Here is a 22,406-nt window from a genome sequence, read left to right on the forward strand (position 1 = left end):
GATACATTTAAGAACAAAAATATTACATTCTCACATATCATAGGTCATCAAGTTTATGGACTCCAATTTATTTGAATATGAAAGCAAAATTTTGTCACATGAACTACTAATTATGGATTGATAAGAAATACCACTTGAGTTATTTTGTGACAACAAAGTTGCAATCCTTTATTCCATATATAATAGAAACACATTAAAGTCTAAGCACATAAACATTATGCTTCTGATTGTTAAAGAAAATACATAGTGGTTATGTGCTTATAGAGCATATTAATACAAACTTATTATTGCGTGCTTATTAAGGAACTGTAACCTTAGGTCTTTCATGAGCATGCTACTCATGTGGGTGTAATATCATTTAAGGATATTCAGTTTTAGTGGGAGTTTGTAATTTAAATGCTTGTTGATTATAAATACAATTTCAGTTGCTTAAATTTAAAGATGTTTATTTTAAGGTTATTTTTTACAGAAATAAAATTTGTTTTGGTTTATCCACACATTGGTTTTGAAAAAATTTGATCTCACTAAAGAGGACCAGTTGAAAATAGACATGTACGGTTTACATTGCATGTAATTTCCATGCTATGCTCCATGATTGATTTATGTCATTTGAATACGTTTGTATACATGACCAATGATGGGTCTATCATGTTTGATATGACAAAGGCCACTTTGATCTTATATGGATATAGTTGATGGAAGATATTGTAATAGAATTCCTATTGCATGATAACAAATTTTGAGCTCATAAGGTTATACATTTATCAGGAAACATATGTTACCCAAGTGGGAGATTCTTGGATTAAAATCCATAATTATGGGCACATATTTTTAATGTATATTGTTATCATAAAATTTGACATAAAATAAGTGACCAATTATGTTATAAAGTTATAAGGTATTAGAAGTGTCATGAAATAAAAGTATAAATACTATTGAAGTTGTATTTATAATTCGATGAGAGGCAGAGTTATAAGTACAAACAATAATTGATTCTTAAATCAGCTATATAAAGGATGGTTCCTAAGAAATGGATATCTCGTATTACTCTTATCACCGTCAGAGAGTTTCTATTACATGTCTCTTTTCTCTATTCCTAACGCCATAGCAATGAAATGTATAGCTAGGTTTATTTGGAATATTAAGGATGGTAGAGGTATTTATTGGATTAAGTGGGATATGGTGTATGGTATGAAATCTCATGGTGGTCTAGGTATCTATGATGTTAAGCTTAGGAATCGTGCTTTGTTGAATAAATGGTTTGGTGGTTTAGTAAGGATAAAGAAAACCTATGGAAAAAGATTATTGTTGCCAAGTACAATTATGTTTCGGACACGATTATACCAAAAGGAGTTAGTCAACGTTATTCGGTAGGGGTGTGACACAATATAGTGAAGCAGGCTACGATGAATGTTGATGGGTTTTTTCGAATGTGATGTGCGTTATAGGGATTGGCCACAGAATTGATTTCTGGAATGATCATTGGACAAATTATCAATCCTTAAAAGTAGCTTTTCCTAGAATTTATAGGATTACAATGAAAAAGTTTAGCTCTATTAGTGAGTTTGGGAATTAGGTGAATGGAAAATGGGTATGGAATATTGAATTGAAACGTGGCTTGTTTGAATAGGAAAAGGTTATTTGGAATAATTTTTGTCAAGTTATGAAAAGATGTGTTAGTTAAAATCCAGTTGTTGATAGATTGAAGTGGATAGGTTCTCCCAATGGCATTTATAATCCTAAAGATTTTTGCATTAAGTTGGCAACGGTAGGTAAGATTGAAGACCCAATTTGGAAAAAGGTTTGGAATAAGTTTACCCCACCTAAAATGGCTGCTTTTGTCTGGAAAGCTGTATATCAAAGGCAGTCGGTTGCGACAGAATTGGTTCAGAGGGACATCACTTGTAATGTCCAACTCTTGTGCTTATTTTGCAAAAGTCATCCGGAAGATGTAAATCATGTGCTATGCCATTGTAATTTCGTTTAGCAAGTGTAGCAACGGTGATGTTTTTTTTATGGAAAGTCTGGTTTATTTTCCCTAAGAATGTCAAAGATTTATTAGCGATATGGGTTTCTCAGAAAATTAGAAGAAAATCAATGAATCTTTGGCAGCTTGGGTTTTTCGGTTTGATTTGGCAGACCTAGATGTGTAGAAACAAGTCAAGGTTCAATGATGTGTCTTACAATGTGGATCAGATATTTTACAATGTTTTACTGTATATAGGGGTTTGGGCTAATGTATTTATAGCCATCGCTAGTTCCACATGTTCAAGACTTCGTTCAAAGCTCGGAATCTATCATTTTTATTGATCATTGAAATAAAGTAAGGTTCAAGGGGAGTGTCTTTTCAGTGAAACAATTTTTTAATATAGTCATGATCCAGATAGGAGTTTAGGTGAACACTTTTATGGCCGATATTGATTCTGGTTGTTTAAGATTTTGTGCGATGTCCTCAGTCCATCATTCTTGGAGTGTGTTTACAGTGAATTTATGGTGTTATGCAATGTTTCTCTGCTGTGTTATAGCTGGTTTAGTCAATCTGGTTACCGTTGTTGTTCTGATGCATTCCATTGTTACTGTGCTTGCGTTAGATCGTTATTTACTTTCCATTTTGTTCTAATTACTTATAGATTCTTGGTTTGTATTGGTTTCTGCTGTTCTGATACATTCCACTGCTATTGTGCTTGGGTTGTTTATTGGTGTAGGGTTGGGTTGTAGATTGGTGATTTTATGGTGTTATGCAGTGTTATGCTGATGTGTTATAGCAGGTTTGGCGAATCTGGTTTCTGTTGTTGTTCTGATGCATCCCATTGGTGTTGTGTTTGCGTTAAATCAATATTGCCTTCTATTTTGTTCTAATTACTAACAGATGCTTGGTCTGTATTGGTGTTAGTATGAGTTTGGGTTGTGGATTCCGGTATGTGTTGTATGATGTAATAACATTACTTGTATAATATCCTTTCCACCTCAAGGTACACTCTTTTTCTTTCATTTAGGGTTAGGGAGGTTTTTTAATGAGGTCTTTGAGGTGGTGTACTTTGTAATTGATGATAATACAAAGTACCCTCTTTAAAAAAAGTGGTACATATAACCATATTGAAAGTTTTTTTGTTCTCAAGTATTGAATCTGTTCGAAACCTTGTAACCAAGCGAGATTAAAACCGTCGAAAATGTACCAGAGCTCAATTTCGATGATGGAAAAAGAGCCTAAGAACTTGTTGAAACTAATAAGCCATTCACCCTCGTCAAATTAATGGTGACACTAATTTATTCTACTTACCAATTTATTTTAGCCATTAAATTATTGTACTTTTTATTTTAGTGATAGAGTTCATTCCCTACTTACCAATTTATTATACTTTTTATTTTAGTCATGCAATTATTATTTTATAAAAATCATAATTAATGTTATAGTATATTTTTATTTTAATAATCGATCGTTAAACAAATTAATGGTGACATTAACATAATTTTTTTTCATATTATTTTCTTTCTCCTCATCAGAGGTCTACATACCATTTTCATTTAATTTTATTCGACCACTCAGAGACCCTTGAAAAAGAATTTGGTGCTTAACCCTCTGTTTGACCAAAATTTTATCTATCAAAATTTGTATTTAACAAGAACTGTTGAAAATTGTTGCATTCTACCGAAAGATGGAAAGTTATAAAAAATGTTAAAATTATCAAACAATTGGGAGGACATCGAAAGTTAGATTATTTTTTGTTGAATTTTGAAATGGTAAAATCATAAACTTTAGTCCCTAGATTTTAGGGTATTTATAAGATTAGTTCTTAAGCTTCAACTATAAATACTCTAGCTCATTTAGCTTCAAAACCATCCCAAATCATTCTAGCTTTCTCCCAATACAAAAGAATTTAGAGAGTTTCTTGAGAGTTATTTTTCTCCTTTTTATCAAGAGAGAATTATCATTGTTTTCTCCTTGTTAGATCGAGAGAAGTTGTAATTCCTATTTTCTCATAGTAAAATTCTTCTACCGTTGCCCGTGGTTTTTACCCTATATTATTTAGGGGTTTTCCACGTAAATTTTGTGTCTTCTTTATATTTATTTTTATTTTCTCAAATTATCAGTTGCAATTTTGCTCTATCCGATAGCCGTATTCCGCAACAATTGGTATCAAGAGCCAGATTAGAGTGTGTAATATCTAATTATTGTCTTTGTGTTTACCACCAAAAGGTGGATCCTCTAACATAAGAAAGTAAGAAGGTATTACACATTCTTTGAAGGTTCCAGTGATAGTGAAATAGTTGGAGCTATAAGTAATAGAAGTCATGTCAACGAAATTTGATATTGAAAAGTTCAATGGGAGAAATTTCTCATTGTGAAAATTGAAGATGAAGGTCATCTTGAGGAGATGAAGTATTGTCAAGCATTGAGGAGAAGAAGATAGCTAAGGAGATATGGGATAAAAAAATCCAGGAAATGTAAATTCTTGGGGTATGCTGATGGAGTAAAGGGGTATCACTTGTGGGATCCCACTGCCCGTAAAGTGATCATAAGCAAGGATGTTATCTTTATAGAAGATAAGGTACAAAGAAAAGAAGACAATGATAGCACTGAAAAGTCAGAGACTACACAGATACATGTGGAAAAGGAGGTTGAACAAGGAGATTTTTCTGAAGCAAAACCAACACATGATGAACAAAAACCAGAGAGTTCTGAAGCTCCAACAACTCGTCAATCAGATCGTGTGAGAAGACGTCCCAATTGGCACTCAGATTATGTTATAGAATGAAATATTGCATACTGCCTTTTAACAGAGGACGGTGAGCCATCAACATACCAAGTGGCAATAAACAACTTAGATGTTTCACTGTGGATGATGGTGATGCAAGAAAAAATTGAATCTCTTCATAAAAATAATACATGGGACCTTGTACCACTACCACAAGGAAGAAAGCCAATTAGTAACAAATGGGTCTTCAAAATCAAGCGAAATTGTGACGATCAAGTGGAGAGGTATCGTGCAAGACTGGTGGTCAAAGGATATGCTAAAAAAAGGTATTGATTTCAATAAAATCTTTTCTCCTGTGGTTCGACTAACAACAGTTCGAGTAGTTTTGGAATTGTGGGCTACATTGAATTTACATCTAGAGCAGCTAGATGTTAAAACAACTTTTCTTAATGGAAATCTTGAAGAAGAAATTTACATGCTCCAGCCTGAAGGTTTTGAAGAAAAAGAAAAGAAGAACATGGTTTGCAGGTTGAACAAATCTCTGTACGGTCTAAAGTAGGCGCCGAGGTGTTGGTATAAGAGATTTGATCTTTCATTATGTTCTTGCATACAACATACTTAATGCAGACCCTTGTGCTTATTTCAAGAGGTCTGGTGATAACGATTTTGTTATATTGTTGTTGTATTTGGATGACATGTTGGCTGCAGGACCCAACAAAGATCATATTGAAGAATTGAAGGCACAACTGGCTAGGGAATTTGAAATGAAGGACTTGGGATCAACAAACAAGATTTTAGTTATGCAAATTCACCGAGACAAAAGTAATAGGAAGATTTGGCTTTCACAAAAGAATTACTTGAAGAAGATCTTGTCAAGATTCAACATGCAAGATTGTAAGTCAATTTCTACCCCTATTTCTATTAACTTCAAATTATCCTCCAATATGAGTCCTAGAAGTGAAGAAGAGAGGATGAAGATGTCTCGAGTACCGTATGCATCAGTAGTGAGAAGTTTAATGTTCGCTATGATATGCACAAGACCAGACATTGCACAAGCAGTAGGAGTGGTTAGTCGGTACATGGCGAATCCAGGCAAAGGGCATTGGAATACAATAAAGAGGATCCTGAGATACATCAAAGGGACCTCAAATATTGCATTATGCTACGGAGGATCAAACTTACTTATCAATGGGTATGTCGATTCTGACTATGCAAGGGATTTGGATAAAATCAAATCTACAACAGGATATGTGTTCAAAGTTGCTGGTGGAGCTGTAAGATGGGTTTCAAAATTGCAGTCAGTTGTGGTTACATCCACAACAGAAGCAGAATAAGTAGCAGCTACACAAGCCAGTAAAGAAGCAATTTGGTTGAAGATGCTATTGGAGGAGCTTGGGCACAATCAAGAGTATGTCTCTCTGTTTTGTAACAGTCAAAGCGCCTTGCATCTAGTAAGGAATCCAATATTTAATTCAAGGACAAAACACATACGAGTTCAATACAATTTCATTCGTGAAAAGGTGGAAGAAGGGATGGTAAGACAATATCAAATTTCATGACGAATGCAATCAATGTTGATAAATTTACTTGGTGTTGATCCTCTTGTGGCCTATCAGAAACGTAAGCAACATGAAGGTACAAGGTAGAAAGAATGGTGTGAAGATATGATTATTCCAATCAAATCTTCAAGTGGGAGATTGTTAAAAATTGTTGCATTCCACCTAAAGGTGGAAAGTTATAAAAAAATATTAAAATTTTCAAACAATTGGGAGGGCACCGAAAGTTAGATTGTTTTTTGTTGAATTTTGAAATGGTAAAATCACAAACTTTATTCCCTAGACTTTAGGGCATTTATAAGATTAGTCCTTAAGCTTCAACTATAAATACCCTAGCTCATTTAGCTTCAAAACCATCCCAAATCATTCTAGTTTTCTCCCAATACTAGAGAATTTAGAGAGTTTCTTGAGAGTTGTTTTTCTCCTTTTTATCAAGAGAGAATTATCATTGTTTTCTCCTTGTTAGATCGAGAGAAGTTGTAATTCCTATTTTCTCATAGTAAAATTCTTCTATCGTTGCCTGTGGTTTTTACCATATATTATTTATGGGTTTTCCACTTAAATTTTGTGTCTTCTTTATCTTTATTTTTATTTTCTCAAATTATCAGTTGCAATTTTGCTCTATCCGATAGCCATATTCCGCAACAAGACCACAAAAAATATCCAATAATCATCCCTGAAAAATACCCAAAAAAAACAAGTCACAAGATATTTTAGGATAAATTACACATTTAATATTTAAATTATTACTTTTATTTTGTTTTGGTATCCAAAAAATATAAAATATGAACCCATACTCTTTTTTTCTTTTTAAATAGTTTGAGATGATTATAAGGTAGTATTTGTTCAATTATTTAACTATTGACAACATACATACACCATACAAACGTCGTTATCGAACTCAAGACCTTAAAGAACAACAATACTCTCTTCAACCATCAAAACCACTCCTAATTAGAATTTTAATTAATGCAATTATTATTGTTGTTGTTTTGTTTCAATATCCTATATCCTATATACTATAACTTTAATTTAACAAAATAAAAAATGTCTACTTCCGTTACCAATCCCTATAATATTTAAACTTCTGATTCCTTTACTTTATTTTAAAAAGTTTAACCCCATGTATAAATTTTGGTTGAACCAAACCTCATGTATAATTTAAAAATTAAAATTTAATCTATAATATTATTAATTTACAGTTTTAAAATATAAATGTTTAATCAATTAAATTTTAATTTTTAAATCAAACATATGAATATTAAAGTGTTAAATATTTCATTTTAACAAAAAATCCAATAATAATATCATCGAGCTTTAATTTTCAAATAAGACAAATAGAGAAAATTAAATACATGAACATAGAAGCATATTAATTAAATTTAAAACAATTTCTAAAACGTACAGGGACTAGAAGCAAAATAAACCAAAAGAACATTGACCATACTCTTGCTATGAACCGGCTGGTTCGATGCTTGTGATGGAGCTAAAACATAAATTTACATTAAAATCCATACCCAACCCTCCTCCTAAGCATTCCATGTCGTTATTAACAAGATCATCAAGAATAATAAAGTCAATTTGTCTCCAACACCTCAAAAATACCCCCGAAATTCAACGAAACACTTCACCGGAGCCCCAACCTTCACCTTTACTTTTGTCAACACAAAGAGAGTGAGATCTGCACAAAAAATAGAAAAAAAATCCCAAAAGCAAACCCTAATTCTTCGAATTGATTTGAACCGAGAGCTTATTAAGGATGAGCGATTTCAATCTCGCTCTGGTAATCGTTGCCATAGTCGTTTGTGTACTAGTGTTCCTTTTCAATGTCTATCTCCTCGTTAATTACCAGCATCCGGATGACAATAACCAAGCCTATTTCCCCAAATTCGTCGTTGTTTTCGGGCTCTCCGTCGCTGCCATTTCCATACTCATGTTACCGGCTGATGTCGCCAACCGGCAGGCATGTAGGCACGCGATATACAACGGCGCGTGTAATCTCACCTTGCCTATGAAAGATCTCTGGCTCGCCATTTATATCGTAGATGCCGTGCTTGTTTTCTTTGTAATCCCGTTTGCCATGTTCTTCTACGAAGGCGACCAGGATAAGTATGTGTTTCTAGGACTTATGTTAAAATTTATTGATTGCACTGCTCTACTCTTAATTTTTGTTTTATTTATTTGGTTTTTGATTGCAGGAGTGTTGGCAAACGGATAAAGAGCGCGATGCTGTGGGTGGTGACGACTGCGATAGTTTGTGCTCTCCTGCTCGGCATACTATATGGTTGGGTTATCCTTTCTCCCTTTTCCTTTAATTTATTTGGTTTTTCTCTTTAATTGAAAAGTTTTTGCGAGCTATGGAAGTACTGAGCTGGATGTTAATTTAGGAATAGGACCATGATATTGATCACTGGAATACTCGGTTAATGTTTTGAATATAAATTTGAATAAGGTGCTTTTACAATTAGAAGATCTTTGCAAAGATTTTAAACAGATTGGCATGCTAGAACTGGTACTTGCGTTTAGTGGTCATGCCCATGATTTTATAATTTTGAATGGTGTATCAGGGCTAGTTGGAAAGGTAGATTTTACTGTTAGGCATTTGTCTTCTGCCACTACTAATTTCCCAAGTAATTGGGATTTCACTAGCAGTCAGCCATGTATTGGTGGAGCTGGTGCACGAGCGGTTAGTAATTCATATATCCATATAAATTGCAAATTTCAATGGATCCTTTATTCTGTATAATATTCTTTTTTATCTCATGATTTTATGTTCTTTTTTGTCATTGTTCTTTCCGTTACAGTGCTCTGCATATACTGCTAGTGCGTCATCGGAGAAAACATGGACTATGCGCACTACATTTCCAGAATATGTTGTTGCTCTTGCTACAATTGTTGGATCTGTTCTTTTCTCGGTTAGTTTCTTGCAAATTTTAATATGTTATACTTATGTTTGGAATTGGATAGCAATTCTAGCTTGTAATGTTGTTCTGTGTTTTGTTCGAATATATTGCTTACATCTTGAAATTTTTGGTCAGATATTTGGTGGTGTGGGTATTGCTTGTTTGCCTCTTGGGCTTATAGCTTCATTTATACGCCGGCCAAAAGCTGTTATTACTCGCTCACAGTATATCAAGGTGCTAATTTATATTGCTTATGATACTGCCAAACTGCCACCTGAAACCACAGAATGCAGTAGGAAGATAGTATTGACATTCACATTGTATTGTAATTGCTCATAGCCAATAGTTGTAATTGATATTGTAGGAAGCAACTGAACTTGGTAAAAAGGCAAGAGAACTGAAGAAAGCAGCTGATGCACTTCATCAGGAAGAAAGAAGCGGTTCTAAGGGTCGAAAGTGGCGTAAAAATGTTAAGTCTGTGGAAAAGGTCTATGCAAAGTCCTTTCATATTCATTTTTCATTGAATTATATTTTGTGACATCAGTTGTAGACCACTCTAGTTCTAATGTATATTTTTATTGAGCTTTCCTATTACACTTAAAGATCTAATTAATTCAACAATTTGGCTTGTATTATAATGTTATTATTCTTAGATATATTTTGACCATGATATTAACTTGTGGCAGTTTCTTTTGGTGTTTCCCAGTGAAGAGTTGATGTTAATTAGCGAGCATTGTTTTTTAGGGGATGATAAAATAGCCATCTGGTGGCCTTTTCACATATTGTGACATTGTTCATTATCCATGGCTATTGATATTGTTATATTCTTGATTAAATCAGGAATTACTTCAGCTGGAAGAAGATGTAAAGCTACTGGAAGAGATGTACCCTCAAGGAGAAAAGGTATCTAATTTCACTTGCTGGGCTTCAAGTATACATGGAACTTGATTATGGTCCCATCCCCCTCTTCCAGTATTAACTCCCTTCCCATGAAATTTCAGGCTGAAACATCCTGGGCCTTGACTGTTCTTGGATACTTGGCAAAACTTGTGTTGGGAATCCTAGGGTGAGTGCTTAGTTAATTTATTTTTGTACCAAAAAGGAAATACTCTTTTTTTTTTAATTTCTGAGCTGTATTATTGTTGTGAATTAACAATTGAGTTTGGATATTTTCATGCACTTTATGGACGATAGTGCTTAATGTAAATAAGCTATAATAACAGTGGGTTTGATTTATGCATGATAGAAATAAATTGCTGCTATCCTTAGAATAAGGGATCACAATAAACCTGTTGAACTCTATTTAAATCTGTTAAATTGATGATGTTGGCCCCTGGCTAAAAGGAGTTTATCTAACCTGCAAGTTGCCCTGCACTTTTAGGTTAATTGTTTCAGTGGCTTGGGTTGCTCATATTGTCATATACCTTCTGATTGATCCACCTTTTTCTCCCTTCCTGAATGAGGTTTTCATCAAGCTGGATGATATATGGGGTAATTTTTAAACCTTGTTTTGAGTTTATTGCTTTCTATTTTGCTGCTTTTAAAATTTAAATAGATATATATTTTATATTTTGTCAGGTCTTCTGGGTACGGCAGCATTTGCATTCTTTTGCTTCTACCTTCTTCTTGCTGTGATTGCTGGTGCAATGATGCTTGGTCTGAGATTAGTTTTCATTACTATTCATCCTATGAAGTAATGGATTCCATGTTGATGACATTTTCGTTAATTTTCTATCAGTGGGAAAATCACCAGTTGACTAATATGTTTAATGGACTTGCGTAGGTGGGGAGCTACTCTAATGAACTCTTTTCTGTTCAATGTGGGACTTATTCTTTTGTGCTCTATAAGGTTGGCAACTCAGCTCCTTTATTCAATCTTCTTTGCATGTTATCTCAAGGCACCTGCTATTAGATCATTGTTGAAATTGTATCTCTATGTTTTTGCTCGGTTATTGAAAATTGTATTAGAGAATTGCATGCTGTTATATAAAGGGTGCTTGTTTTCGACATTATCTGATGGGAATTTTGTCTGTATTTGCAACTTCAGTGTCATACAGTTCTGTTCTACAGCATTTGGGTACTATGCTCAAGCAACCGCTGCCCAGGAAATATTCGGCCATACATTGCAATCTCTTCGTGGAATTAAATATTTGTACAAGTGAGTAGATACTGTTTTCAAATCCCTGTTTTACCTTGACCAGACTTGTATGTATTTTTTAATTGTATTCTACTGATGTTTGTATTGCAATTACAGGTACAATGTATTTCAAATTGCGTTCATCATTCTAGCTGGGTTGACCTTCGTGTATTATATTGCATTTGTAAGTTTCAGCTACCTCTACTTTTCTCTTTTATATTTTTCTGAGGATTTACCTGCTTGTGCTCCCTAGATTTCAAGATCTGATTTCTATATTTTTTTCTGTTTGGACATTTCAGGGGTGGAGGAGAAAAAAGCCTAGCGGCAAATTCCAACTTTCATCTTAAGAAGGTTTTCCGCGGAAGATGAAGCATCCTCTCAAGCCATCAGAATTCTCTGTTTACCATCCTTACTGGAGTGTGTTTCATTATGCGCGGATGACAACAGCCTGATTTATCCATAATGTGGAAGGTTTAAAGAAATAGGTAAATCCCATCCGATTTTAAATTCAGTTCCCTGAAGTAGGAGCATGAGAGTGCTGCTACTGCTTGTCTTAATGCTTGCTTTCCTCGCCTTTTGTATGTATTTGCTATTTTTTATTTGATTAATGCTTACACATTTTGGCTTGGGCATGTAATTGAGGTATCCTTGAGAGTTGATTCATGGGAACTGGGTTTTGTCGAACTCGTTTCCATGTAATTGTAACCTTCTGGAGAACAAAAAAGTTAAAGAGCAAATTTTTTTTTTTTTTTTTTGGAATCATATGAAAATTCCCCGATAGCAAAACTAAATCTATGTGAATAGAAATGCAATGATTCAACTCATCAAGTGGCCTCAGTGGTTAAGATGAGTGTTATTATCTCTGGAAGTTCTAAGTTTGAGCAGTTGTGTCTACAAGATTTGTTGCGTTTTTAGGTTAAGAAAATTTTTGAACAGATATTATCTTATCGAATTTGAACACTTGAAGACTTGATACTTGCAACTTTTAGTTTGTCTTTGTTGCAGTCTCAGACAAACTCAGTTCTATTTGTCTTATTTTTCTTTTGGTTTGATTCTTCTTGTTGGGTTAACGTTTTTTTATATTAAGACTGGAATTCTTTTCAGTGGATGGTTCAGAGGCAGCCGTAAGTAATAACCACTTAATTCATGAAAAAAATAACAGGTGGAAAACCTTTTATGATTTTGTGCCTCATTTACTTCATAAATTACAGCCCTAAATCCTCTGTATAACACCAAATTTAGATGGGTAAAAGCAAGGCTCCATTAAATTCTTGAAAATAAGACCATTTTTTTTACTAATGTATCCAAATTATGAAGCATTAGCATTTATTTATATGATACATGCTTTCTCATTATATATTATTTATTTACGTATCACTGGTTCAAAACTCAACGCGTAGTTTATTTCTGTGCGTAAATCTAGGTGGATTAAAATCATAAAAGTTTGAACTACGTTAGACAAATAAGCTACAATATTCTCTTAAAAGTATATAGGCCTTATTCTTCTCTTTTTTTTCTTTCAATTTTGGACTAATATTATAATCATATATTCTTTTTTAATCCTATAATTGTGTTTTTAATCTTAGAATCATATGATTATCATTTTGGCCTATACTTTTTTTTCAGAATATTTTTTATTCTAAACGTTTCGTTTTGGGTAAAGAATATTCCATAAATAGAAATCATTAGTCAGTAAATGATTATCGATGTAATATATAGATATTTTTATCCTTAAATGAAATATTAAAAAGTAAAAATACTCAAAGAAAAAGGATAAATGTCAAAATGATTATTTAATCAAACATTAGTGGTATTTTTTAACATTATGTTTAATTTATCTATTTAATTTTCGATACAACTCAATTAAATTTTCTTAAATCATAAGCAAAAGTTTAATTTAATTCTCGAAATCATAACAATTCAATCTATAACTCTGTTTATGTCTCAGCCAAAAAGACCTATGAAAAAGAATAGAGATAATCGGATGTCTTATTCGATCATCAAGGTATTTTAAATTAAAAGTTTATTATCACATAAATAAATCATTAATTATTAGTATTTAAAATTATTGACATTTGATGGAGAACTATTGCCATTACTTTTTTATTTTAATCTTTATATAAAGAAGTGACTGCTGCCTATGAACCATCCAAATAAAATACACTCGATTCCTACCTCCACCACAATCCATTAAACTCTCAAGAATCAAACCAAAAAAACACGAGACAAATACAAGTGACTTAAACTTTTGTCTGAAACAAAAACACAGCAACATGTTGGGTCCAGGAAGACCTGTCTTCGTTGTCTTTGGATCTTCCATCGTTCAGTTCAGCTTCAGAAACCACGAGGACTTTGTAACTTATGAGTTGATCTTCAGAGCCTATCGGAGAAGACTAGAGCGATGTTTCTTATGTGACGTTTGGTTGGCATGAATCCACCAATTCTACTACTTTTCCATGTTTGGTTCAAGTTTTCCAAGGGAATTGGAATCTCTCATGGTTTCAACTTTCCATCAAATGAGGGAAAGTGAATTCCATCCATTCTATGATGGAATTCAATTCCCTTATTGGAGAGAATTGAAATTTGATCATACTACCCTCATCAATTTTTTGACAACTTATTTATATTGAATAAAATTACAATAATACCCCCTCTATATATAATTTTTTTCAATTAAGTCACTGTTTTTATTGAATAAAAATATTTTTTTTATTATTTCAGGTCGGGTTCGGGTTTAGGGTGAAAAATACCTGATCCGACCCGACCCAAAAAATATATAATTTTACCTTATATATTTAGGAATAATTACAATAATACCCCTCTACATATATATTTTTTCCAATTAAGTCACTATTTTTATTGAATAAAAATAATTTTTTTATTATTTCGGGTCGGGTTTCTAATTCATATATTCGGTTCAGTTTGGGTCGGGTGAAACTTTATTTTGGTCGGGTCGGGTCTCGGATGAAGGTTCCCTTATCTCGGGTCGGGTCGAGTGAATAAAAATAATTTTTTATTTTTTTTCGGTCATATATTCGTTTCTTCAATTCATATATTCGGTTCAGTTTGGGTCGGGTGAAACTTTATTTTGGTCGGGTCGGGTCTCGGATGAAGGTTCCCTTATTCTCGGGTCGGGTCGAGTGGACCAAAAACCCGACCCAACCCGACCCATAGCCATCCCTAATTGGGATGATTTTAACTTATGATGTTTATTAGCATTATTTTTATAATTTATTGAAATGAATAATCAATCAATAAAATTAATTTTTTTTTAAAAAAAATTTATAGTATATTGCTACATGTAATTTATAAAACAAACTAAAATTAAGCAAAACAACAAGAAGGACAATCCTGTCATTTTACATTAATGAAATCAAATTCATCTGACATGTCTGCGAACCAAACAGAATATGGAATTGAATTCCAATTCAATTTCCTACCAACCAAACAGAATATGGAATCCATTAGATTCTAATTCCTGACAGATTCCAATTCCTGACATATTCCAATTCCTTCACAGATTCCAATTCTCTCAGAAACATTCCAGCGAACCAAACGTCACCTTAGTACTCCACCGGTGAACGTGGAACAAATACATAAAATTCTCGGTATTACGAGTCGAACCAACGAAGGCAGCCAGGTTTATTCCGAAGCTTGTATAAAGCTATGCCAAGAACTAGGTATACAATGTGTTTATCTATGGACTGCATTCCGGCAAAGAGATGACTGGATGACTACTTGCTTCACGTAAGTTTCTTTTCTTATTGTTTCGCGATCGATTACTCGTCATTATTAGTAACAATAAAAATCGGTTCATGTGACACTAGAGACGGCATCCATTTCTCCTCCGAGGGGAGCAAGTTGGTGGCTAAAGAGATCTTGAAAGCCATGGAAGAGGCTGATTGGGAACCGAGTTTGTGCTGCAACTCATTGCCAACTGAGTTCGACCAAGACTCGGTCTATGATCTCGTAGGTCGAGATGGCAAGTCCATAAACGTTTCAGACCCTTAATTCCACCAACTGGCAAATTATTGAACAACGACATATGTAATTTGTAGAGGATGAGACAAGATTTTTGAAAAAATATTTTGTTTCACCTTTTAATTTTTTTTAAAGTTAAACTAAAATATATCATTATTACACAAATCATAATTATTTATATTATATTAGTATTGATTGAATTCATTGATAAGTATTATTTCGACCTTTGAATCAATATCAACCAGTAAAAGTTTTGTTTTAGTTAAAAAATTTATAAGTTTCGTTTAAGGTATAATTTTCGATGTCGTGAAATGTTTTAATATTTCTCATATGTAATCAACTATAAAATTTAATTTTATTAAAGGTTTAAATGTGAACCTTTAAAATTATTTTTTTCTCAAGAAACATTTTCAAAATCTTTTTAAAAGTAACAATTTTATAAATATTTAATCATATTTAATGTCTAACTTGAAATGATCGATGACGGTTCTTCTTCAAACATGTACATATTCTTAAGAAAATAATTATCATCAACCTAAAACTGGTCTTGACAATAAATTTTTTGGTAATAAAGAATTCTTTTCTTACAATTAGGTATCTAATTTTTTATGGTATCTAACTTTATATTTATATATAATGTAATTTTTTTACAATTAGGTATCTAATTTTTTTATGGTACATCGAACTTGTTTTTGGTACAACTAGGTATCTAATTTTTATTTTTATTTTTGGGAAAATTATATACATAATATTTTTTTTAAAATTATAATGCCATACATAGAAATTTTATACTAATTTTTGAATATGCAATGCATATTATTTTTTTAATTAAATAATATTAAAATTATAACTATGACTCAATCAGAATTAAAAAGTTAAAACTAAGATAAATACTAAATGCCTAATTGCACAAAAGAATTAAGTACCTAATTGCATCATTAAAAAATTAAAAAAACAAAGAAAAATTAAATATCATAATGCATATAAATTCCAAAATTAAATAATTAAAATTTTCAATTCAAGCAACCTTTTTAGTTGAAAAAAGGCAAACTTTTTCTTGGAGGCGTTTGCTCACTAATTGCTTTGCTGTCTCTGCTTCCCACTTTCAAATGTTACGCAGTGAGCTCTACACGGTTGATAGTTCATTTTGCCTTAATCTCTTCTCTGCCCTTTAATTCTTAAAGAGCTTGCGATCTGCCATGGGAGAAACCAAAATCAAAAGCAAAGCCATTTTACGTTTCCAAAGCATTCAGGGTCTCGCTCCCTCGGAAACTACGACGCTCGATGAGCCTCTCTACCGTGCTGTCCGCCTCCGTTACGATTCCAACGGCGGTCTTGGCGGTGGTTCTCCTAATTTCGCCTGTCTTTCGATTTCGGAGAAGAGAGAACAGCGGCAACGAGGTTTCAAGCCCGCCCCGGGTCAACTCCTCAACCACCCTTTGGCTGCTTTATCTTACGTCCCCAGAGACGCTGCCATTTTCGCTGCTGGCGCCGTCGCCGGAGCCGTTGCTAAAACCGTCACGGCTCCCCTCGATCGCATTAAGCTTCTTATGCAGGTTCTTTAATTGGCCTTTCGTTCTCTCCGCCAGCTATGGCGGACACAGTACAGGATACACACTTATGACTTACCTACTACATTTCCCCCCTTTTTGACCACGTTTTTCTCTTGCGTTTTTTATTTGGTTAGTTAGTAATAACGAAACAATAATGCAGCAATAGATTACAATAATTATAAACATTTTAGCAATTCAATTTCGGTTGAAGATTCGATTGTTTTATCGAATTCAGAACTGTATTCATTCCCCAGAATTCAATCTTTCTTTTTTACAGACTCATGGGGTGAGAGCTGGGCAAGAGAGTGCAAAAAAGGCTATTGGTTTCGTTGAGGTTGTTTCCTGCAATTGATAAGTATTAATTTCAGCTGATTAATGTAGTTGGATTAGATTAAAATTTAAAACTTGGTTACCCTTTTTGGGGATAAATTGCAGGCAATTGTAGTGATTGGGAAGGAGGAAGGAATTAAAGGGTACTGGAAGGGCAACCTTCCTCAGGTTTGTCACAATTCTTACTTATTGAGTTGCATTTGTTATTGTCCAAAAAATATTAAAACTTTAAGGTCTCCTCGACTAATTTGGGTTTCCTTTTTAGAAGTCGCCACCAATTTTTTTTAAAATGATTAAAACATAAAATTCAAATTCAAATTTAATCGACGAAAATGAGTGTCTATGGCTATCTCATAATTTATTTGGAGCGTGTAATTGGTATGAATCATTGAGCTGGGGTTATTCTGATATGGATTTAGTATTAATTGTTTCAGGTGATAAGAATCATACCTTACAGTGCTGTCCAACTCTTTGCTTATGAAACTTACAAGGTAATAAAATAACATGCATAAGCTAGTGTTAGCTAGTACTTGCTCTGAATCCCTTGAGGAAAATCGGAAATAGACCATTTGATTTTTCATTTCCTATTGAATTCTAGAAACTTTTCAAGAGAAACGACGGTGAGTTATCAGTTGTCGGAAGACTTGCTGCTGGAGCTTGTGCTGGCATGACATCTACTTTTGTAAGTGATACAATCATTGAGCCTTCTTATATTTTACTTTTGTTGGGTTCTGCCTGTTATGCTTCATATGAGACATGCGATTCTCTATATGACAACTAAACTTTGGTTGTTGGATTTCTTCATTTTTGTCGCTTGAATCTCGATTTTTTTTCTCGTTTTGATTACTCTCTATATCGTTATTTTCAGTTGTTTATTTTCATATAGATAACATATCCGTTAGATGTCCTCAGACTACGTTTAGCAGTGGAACCAGGGTACCGGAAAATGTCTGAGGTATGCTTAACTCTTTCATTGTTTACTAACATGAAGATGACTATTGTACTGGAAGATGGAACTTTAATTTGATGCTTCCAGATTGCCTTGACCATGTTGCGAGAGGAAGGTTTTGCATCCTTTTATTATGGTCTAGGACCTTCTCTCATTGGCATAGCTCCTTATATTGCTGTGAACTTTTGCATATTTGACCTGTGAGTCCAAAAGACACAGCTGTTTGTGATATCATATGAGATCTCAATCTTAAATCCAGCTTACAAATTCTTATTCCGATAACAGCTTCAAGAGGGCCTTGCCAGAAAAATATCGCCAGAAGACTCAAGCATCTCTACTAACAGCTATAGTGTCAGCCACTGCTGCTACCATCACTTGCTATCCTTTAGACACTGTGAGAAGACAAATGCAGATGAGAGGTTCACCGTACAAATCGGTTTTGGAAGCCATTCCAGGTATGTCAAAATAAAAATTACAATAATCATATCAGTATTTGGCATTTTTGACCAGTCTTGCATGCTTTTTCTCCCTGAGCACAAAGTTGGAACTGCATTCACTTCTGGTTATGTTCCAACAATCAGTATTTTTTATGGTCCAAAATTCCGTATTTCACTATCGAATTATTCGTTGTTTCATTTGTTTTGTTACCATTTCTTCATGGAAAATTCAAACTTGAGACTTAATGGTTTCACTGACCACGGTTTATTCCTACTGTATAGGTATCATCGAACGCAATGGAATTATTGGCTTGTACAGAGGTTTTCTCCCCAATGCATTGAAAAACCTACCAAATAGCAGGTTCACTTCCATTCCTTTCCATCCATTTTTCACTTCTTCCTTGAAAGTATTGTTTGGTTTGGAGCTAGATTATCCTGACGCCTTGGTCATATTATTAGTTCTAATTCTGATACTGCCATGACTGAAATCCGAAAAAACTTTTCACGTCGACGTAGTTTTCTAAGATCGATGTAAAGTAAGGAATAGAACCAAAGTACAGGATAACACACATTTGGATACCCCCATGGTGTTTCAACCATCCTATGATAATTCTGCAACTATTCTTTTACACCATTTTTAAAATATAGCTCTTGCGTACAATTGTTTCAGTGACTTCATAGTCAATGTCATCATCATTTCTTATAGATCAACGTCCATTTTGACCATCCAATTATCTCTGGAGTGGATGCTAAATATTCTTGCTGCACAACTGAAACAGTTTGTGATTTCAGTGACATTTAACACTCTCATTTAATCTGCAGCATTAGGCTTACCACCTTCGACATCGTCAAACGTCTACTTTCGGCTAGTGAGAAAGAGTTTCAGAAAATCGTGGATGAAAATCGCCGGAAAGATAAGGATGAAACCGGTGTTGGTGAATCCCGATCCTTGTGATTTTCCAAGTCAGTTTTTACAGTGCAGTTGCTGTCGAGCTTTTCTTTTGGAACTCATGAATTTCTCGCTTATATTTGTGCTTGGATGGTTCTCTAGATTGCCAAAGGTTGTGCAATAGTCGGGTGTTTTGGCATATCTTTATTTTATTAGGAAACCTTAATAAAATTCGAAAAATATGGTGTAATTGTGGTTTTAGTACCTTTATTATGCTGGAATTTAAGATTTAATCATTTTACTTATTTTGACATAATTTATCTCTCTATTTTATAATGATAACCTCGTTCTTGATTGTTATTCAATTATATAGTTAGAGCCATACGAAAATAGAACCATAAATTTACATGGTAATCGAATGTTTAAAATTGTGTTTTAATGCAACAACAAAAGTTATTATTAATTTGCATTTACTAAAGAAATTATAAAAAATAAAAGAGATCGAATTATAAATTAAAGTAGATGGAATAAACTTTGAATTTTAGCATAATAAAGGGACTAAAACCAAATTAGATCTTAAAAATTAATCTAGTAAACAAATACTGAGTTAATTCCATCAGATATACCTAAACTATTACTCTTATTCTGAATTGATCCCTAAACTTTAAAATATTCTATTTACATCCCTAAACTATTGGTAATCAATTAGATCCTTCCGTTAAAAAGTCTTAATAAAATTGTTAAATGCAAGGGTATCGTTATTAATGTAGAAAGCAGAGTTTTGTGCGGTAAGTTTTCTGTTGACGAGTTATTTGTCTTTATTCGAAGAGATGGTTTCCTTAAACAGCAACATGAAACTGAAGGAGATAAATAGCAGATTCTACTTCTTCATCTTCGCATAAGAGAAAAGCTTAGCAAAGATTAACATTTTTTTCTGACAATACTTATTAATTTTTAGTGTTAATTACCCCATTCATACATGAAGTATATCCAATCCTTAGTTTCATACATAATATTTAAAAATTCTCAATTTCATACAATATGATTTCTACTGTTAACGGGTTCACCCATTTCCGTCATGGAATGCGATGTGACACTTAAAAAATATTTTTAATTAAAAACTAAAAAAATTAAAGTGTTGCATGCCATTTTATCAGGATTCTATGTCACCTTCCGTGACGTAGATGGATGAACCCGTTAACGGTAGAAAACACCCTGTATGAAATTGAAAATTTTTAAACATTATATATGAAATTGAGAATTGGGTATACTTCATGTATGAATGAGGTAATTAACCCTAATTTTTATTACAATTCTTTATCTACCGAGGAGCTCGCCGTTACAGTATTTGGAAAGAAAAAAAATAACTTTTTCCAGTATAAGAAATTTTTACTATTGTGATTCAAAATTAATTTTGTCACTATTAATAGTTTTTTGGTGACAAAATAAATAATCGTTAGATTGAAAAATATATATATATATATATAATTATGACAAAAGTTAAAATCGTCATAATAATTTGTCACAATTAACAAATATGTGTAATATATAGTGACAAAATAAATTTTATTACGAATTTTTGTCACAAATGTTTCCTTCCAATTTTTTGGCGTCAAATTAAAGACATATAGTGACAAATTTTGTTACTAAAAGTTTTAGTAAATATGATAGAAAAAAGTGTCACAACAAATAATGAGATTTAGATTTGTTGTGACAAAATTTATGTGATTATATATTTTAATTATAGTGACAAAATGTATAGTCACAAATGATTATCTCCAATTTTTTATATAAAAAACAAAATCATATAGTGACATGATTTGTAACTATAAGCTATAATTATTGTTATAAAAAAAGTTGTCACAACAAATAATGATATGCAAGTTTTTAGCAAAAAAACAATGTTTGTCATTATATGTATTAATTACAGTGACAAAATATATTGTCACAAAGATTTCCTTCCATATTTTTTTGCGTCAAGAAGTCATACATTAACAAATTTTGCAACTATAAGTGTTAATAATTATTACAAAAAACATTGCCACAAAAAATAATGATATTCACGTTTTTGTGATAAATTATATTTGTAGTTATAAATTTTAGCTATAGTGATAGCATATATTGTCATAACTATTTTTATCCATTTTTTTTTCAAAAGTTATATTGACAAATTTTATAATTATAATTTATAATTATTATTTTAGAAAAAATTATCACATCAAATAATAAAATTTAAGTTTTTTTGTAATTAATTATTTTTATACTTATATATTTTAATCATTATAAAAAATTATACTATCAGAACCATTTCTCTCTATTTTTATTGTCAAAAATATTATATACTAACAAAATATATTGTCATAAAGATTTTCCTCCATATTTGTTTTTTGTCAAAAAAATCATATATTAACAATTTTTGTAACTATAAGTGTTTATAATTATTACAAAAAATATTGTCACAAAAAATAATGATATTTATATTTCTGTGACAAATTATACTTGTAATTATAAATTTTAATTATAGTGATAACATATATTGTGATAAATATTTTTCTCCAATTTTTTTTGTTTCAAAAAGTTATATTGATAGGTTTTGTAATTATAATTTATAGTTACTGTTATAAAAAATTTATCACATCATATAATAAAATTCAAATTTTTTGTAATCAATTATTTTTGTAGTTACATATTTTAATCATTATAAAAAATTATACTATCAGAAATATTTTTGCCTATTTTTTTTGTGCCAAAAATGTTATATAATAAACGTTTTATATTTATTGTTATAGAAAAATTATAACAACAAAAAAGTTATTTTTAATTGATAAATGATTTTAGTTTTTATGAAAAAATATTTTTGTAGTTATACATTTTGATTATAATGATAAAATATAATTATTACTGTTAAGTCAATTGAAAAGATGAAATAAAGGTACTAAACATAGTAAATTTAGTCAAAATAAAAATTTATGCT

General features: G+C 32.3%; 3 protein-coding genes across 4 annotated transcripts; all 3 read left to right on the forward strand.

Annotated features, from left to right (window-relative positions):
* The first annotated feature begins 7,848 nt into the window (after positions 1-7,848).
* On the forward strand, positions 7,849-12,041 carry LOC120151136 (LIMR family protein At5g01460). Of its 2 annotated transcripts, none has more exons than XM_039163686.1 (14): positions 7,849-8,362; positions 8,452-8,537; positions 8,821-8,939; positions 9,058-9,168; positions 9,292-9,390; positions 9,521-9,643; positions 9,997-10,059; positions 10,158-10,222; positions 10,538-10,647; positions 10,735-10,849; positions 10,940-11,005; positions 11,204-11,314; positions 11,411-11,477; positions 11,593-12,041. In XM_039163686.1, the coding sequence occupies exons 1-14, from the start codon at positions 8,013-8,015 to the stop codon at positions 11,638-11,640; spliced, it is 1,533 nt and encodes a 510-aa protein (XP_039019617.1). In that variant the 5' UTR covers positions 7,849-8,012; the 3' UTR covers positions 11,641-12,041. The 2 variants fall into 2 exon arrangements, with proteins under 2 accessions (XP_039019617.1, XP_039019616.1); XM_039163685.1 differs by having other exon boundaries at positions 7,850-8,362; positions 9,055-9,168.
* Positions 12,042-13,566: 1,525 nt separating this feature from the next.
* On the forward strand, positions 13,567-15,307 carry LOC120150945 (GDSL esterase/lipase CPRD49-like). The gene is made up of 3 exons (XM_039163523.1): positions 13,567-13,647; positions 14,841-15,040; positions 15,121-15,307. Exons 1-3 carry the CDS (start codon positions 13,567-13,569, stop codon positions 15,302-15,304), a joined length of 465 nt encoding a protein of 154 aa, XP_039019454.1. The 3' UTR covers positions 15,305-15,307.
* A 1,007-nt stretch (positions 15,308-16,314) lies between these two features.
* LOC120150855 (probable envelope ADP,ATP carrier protein, chloroplastic) lies at positions 16,315-19,645 on the forward strand. The gene is made up of 10 exons (XM_039163467.1): positions 16,315-16,830; positions 17,105-17,161; positions 17,263-17,325; positions 17,592-17,648; positions 17,756-17,839; positions 18,044-18,112; positions 18,194-18,306; positions 18,392-18,561; positions 18,826-18,904; positions 19,366-19,645. Exons 1-10 carry the CDS (start codon positions 16,474-16,476, stop codon positions 19,496-19,498), a joined length of 1,182 nt encoding a protein of 393 aa, XP_039019398.1. The 5' UTR covers positions 16,315-16,473; the 3' UTR covers positions 19,499-19,645.
* The last annotated feature ends 2,761 nt before the right edge of the window (positions 19,646-22,406 follow it).

Source organism: Hibiscus syriacus, unplaced genomic scaffold (assembly GCF_006381635.1).
Source record: "Hibiscus syriacus cultivar Baekdansim isolate YM2019G1 unplaced genomic scaffold, ASM638163v2 tig00111027_pilon, whole genome shotgun sequence".
Classification (NCBI taxonomy): Eukaryota; Viridiplantae; Streptophyta; class Magnoliopsida; order Malvales; family Malvaceae; genus Hibiscus; species Hibiscus syriacus.

Coding starts and splice junctions, on each gene's coding strand:
- LOC120151136 (XM_039163685.1), top strand. CDS start 8,013: ATGAGCGATTTCAATCTCGCTCTGGTAATCGTTGCCATAGTCGTTTGT. Junction 8,538..8,820: donor CCTGCTCGGCATACTATATG/GTTGGGTTATCC, acceptor ATGGTGTATCAG/GGCTAGTTGGAAAGGTAGAT. Junction 9,169..9,291: donor TTGGATCTGTTCTTTTCTCG/GTTAGTTTCTTG, acceptor ATTTTTGGTCAG/ATATTTGGTGGTGTGGGTAT.
- LOC120150945 (XM_039163523.1), top strand. CDS start 13,567: ATGTTGGGTCCAGGAAGACCTGTCTTCGTTGTCTTTGGATCTTCCATC. Junction 13,648..14,840: donor TCAGAAACCACGAGGACTTT/GTAACTTATGAG, acceptor GAAACATTCCAG/CGAACCAAACGTCACCTTAG. Junction 15,041..15,120: donor TGGATGACTACTTGCTTCAC/GTAAGTTTCTTT, acceptor ATGTGACACTAG/AGACGGCATCCATTTCTCCT.
- LOC120150855 (XM_039163467.1), top strand. CDS start 16,474: ATGGGAGAAACCAAAATCAAAAGCAAAGCCATTTTACGTTTCCAAAGC. Junction 16,831..17,104: donor GCATTAAGCTTCTTATGCAG/GTTCTTTAATTG, acceptor TCTTTTTTACAG/ACTCATGGGGTGAGAGCTGG. Junction 18,307..18,391: donor AACTTTTGCATATTTGACCT/GTGAGTCCAAAA, acceptor TTCCGATAACAG/CTTCAAGAGGGCCTTGCCAG.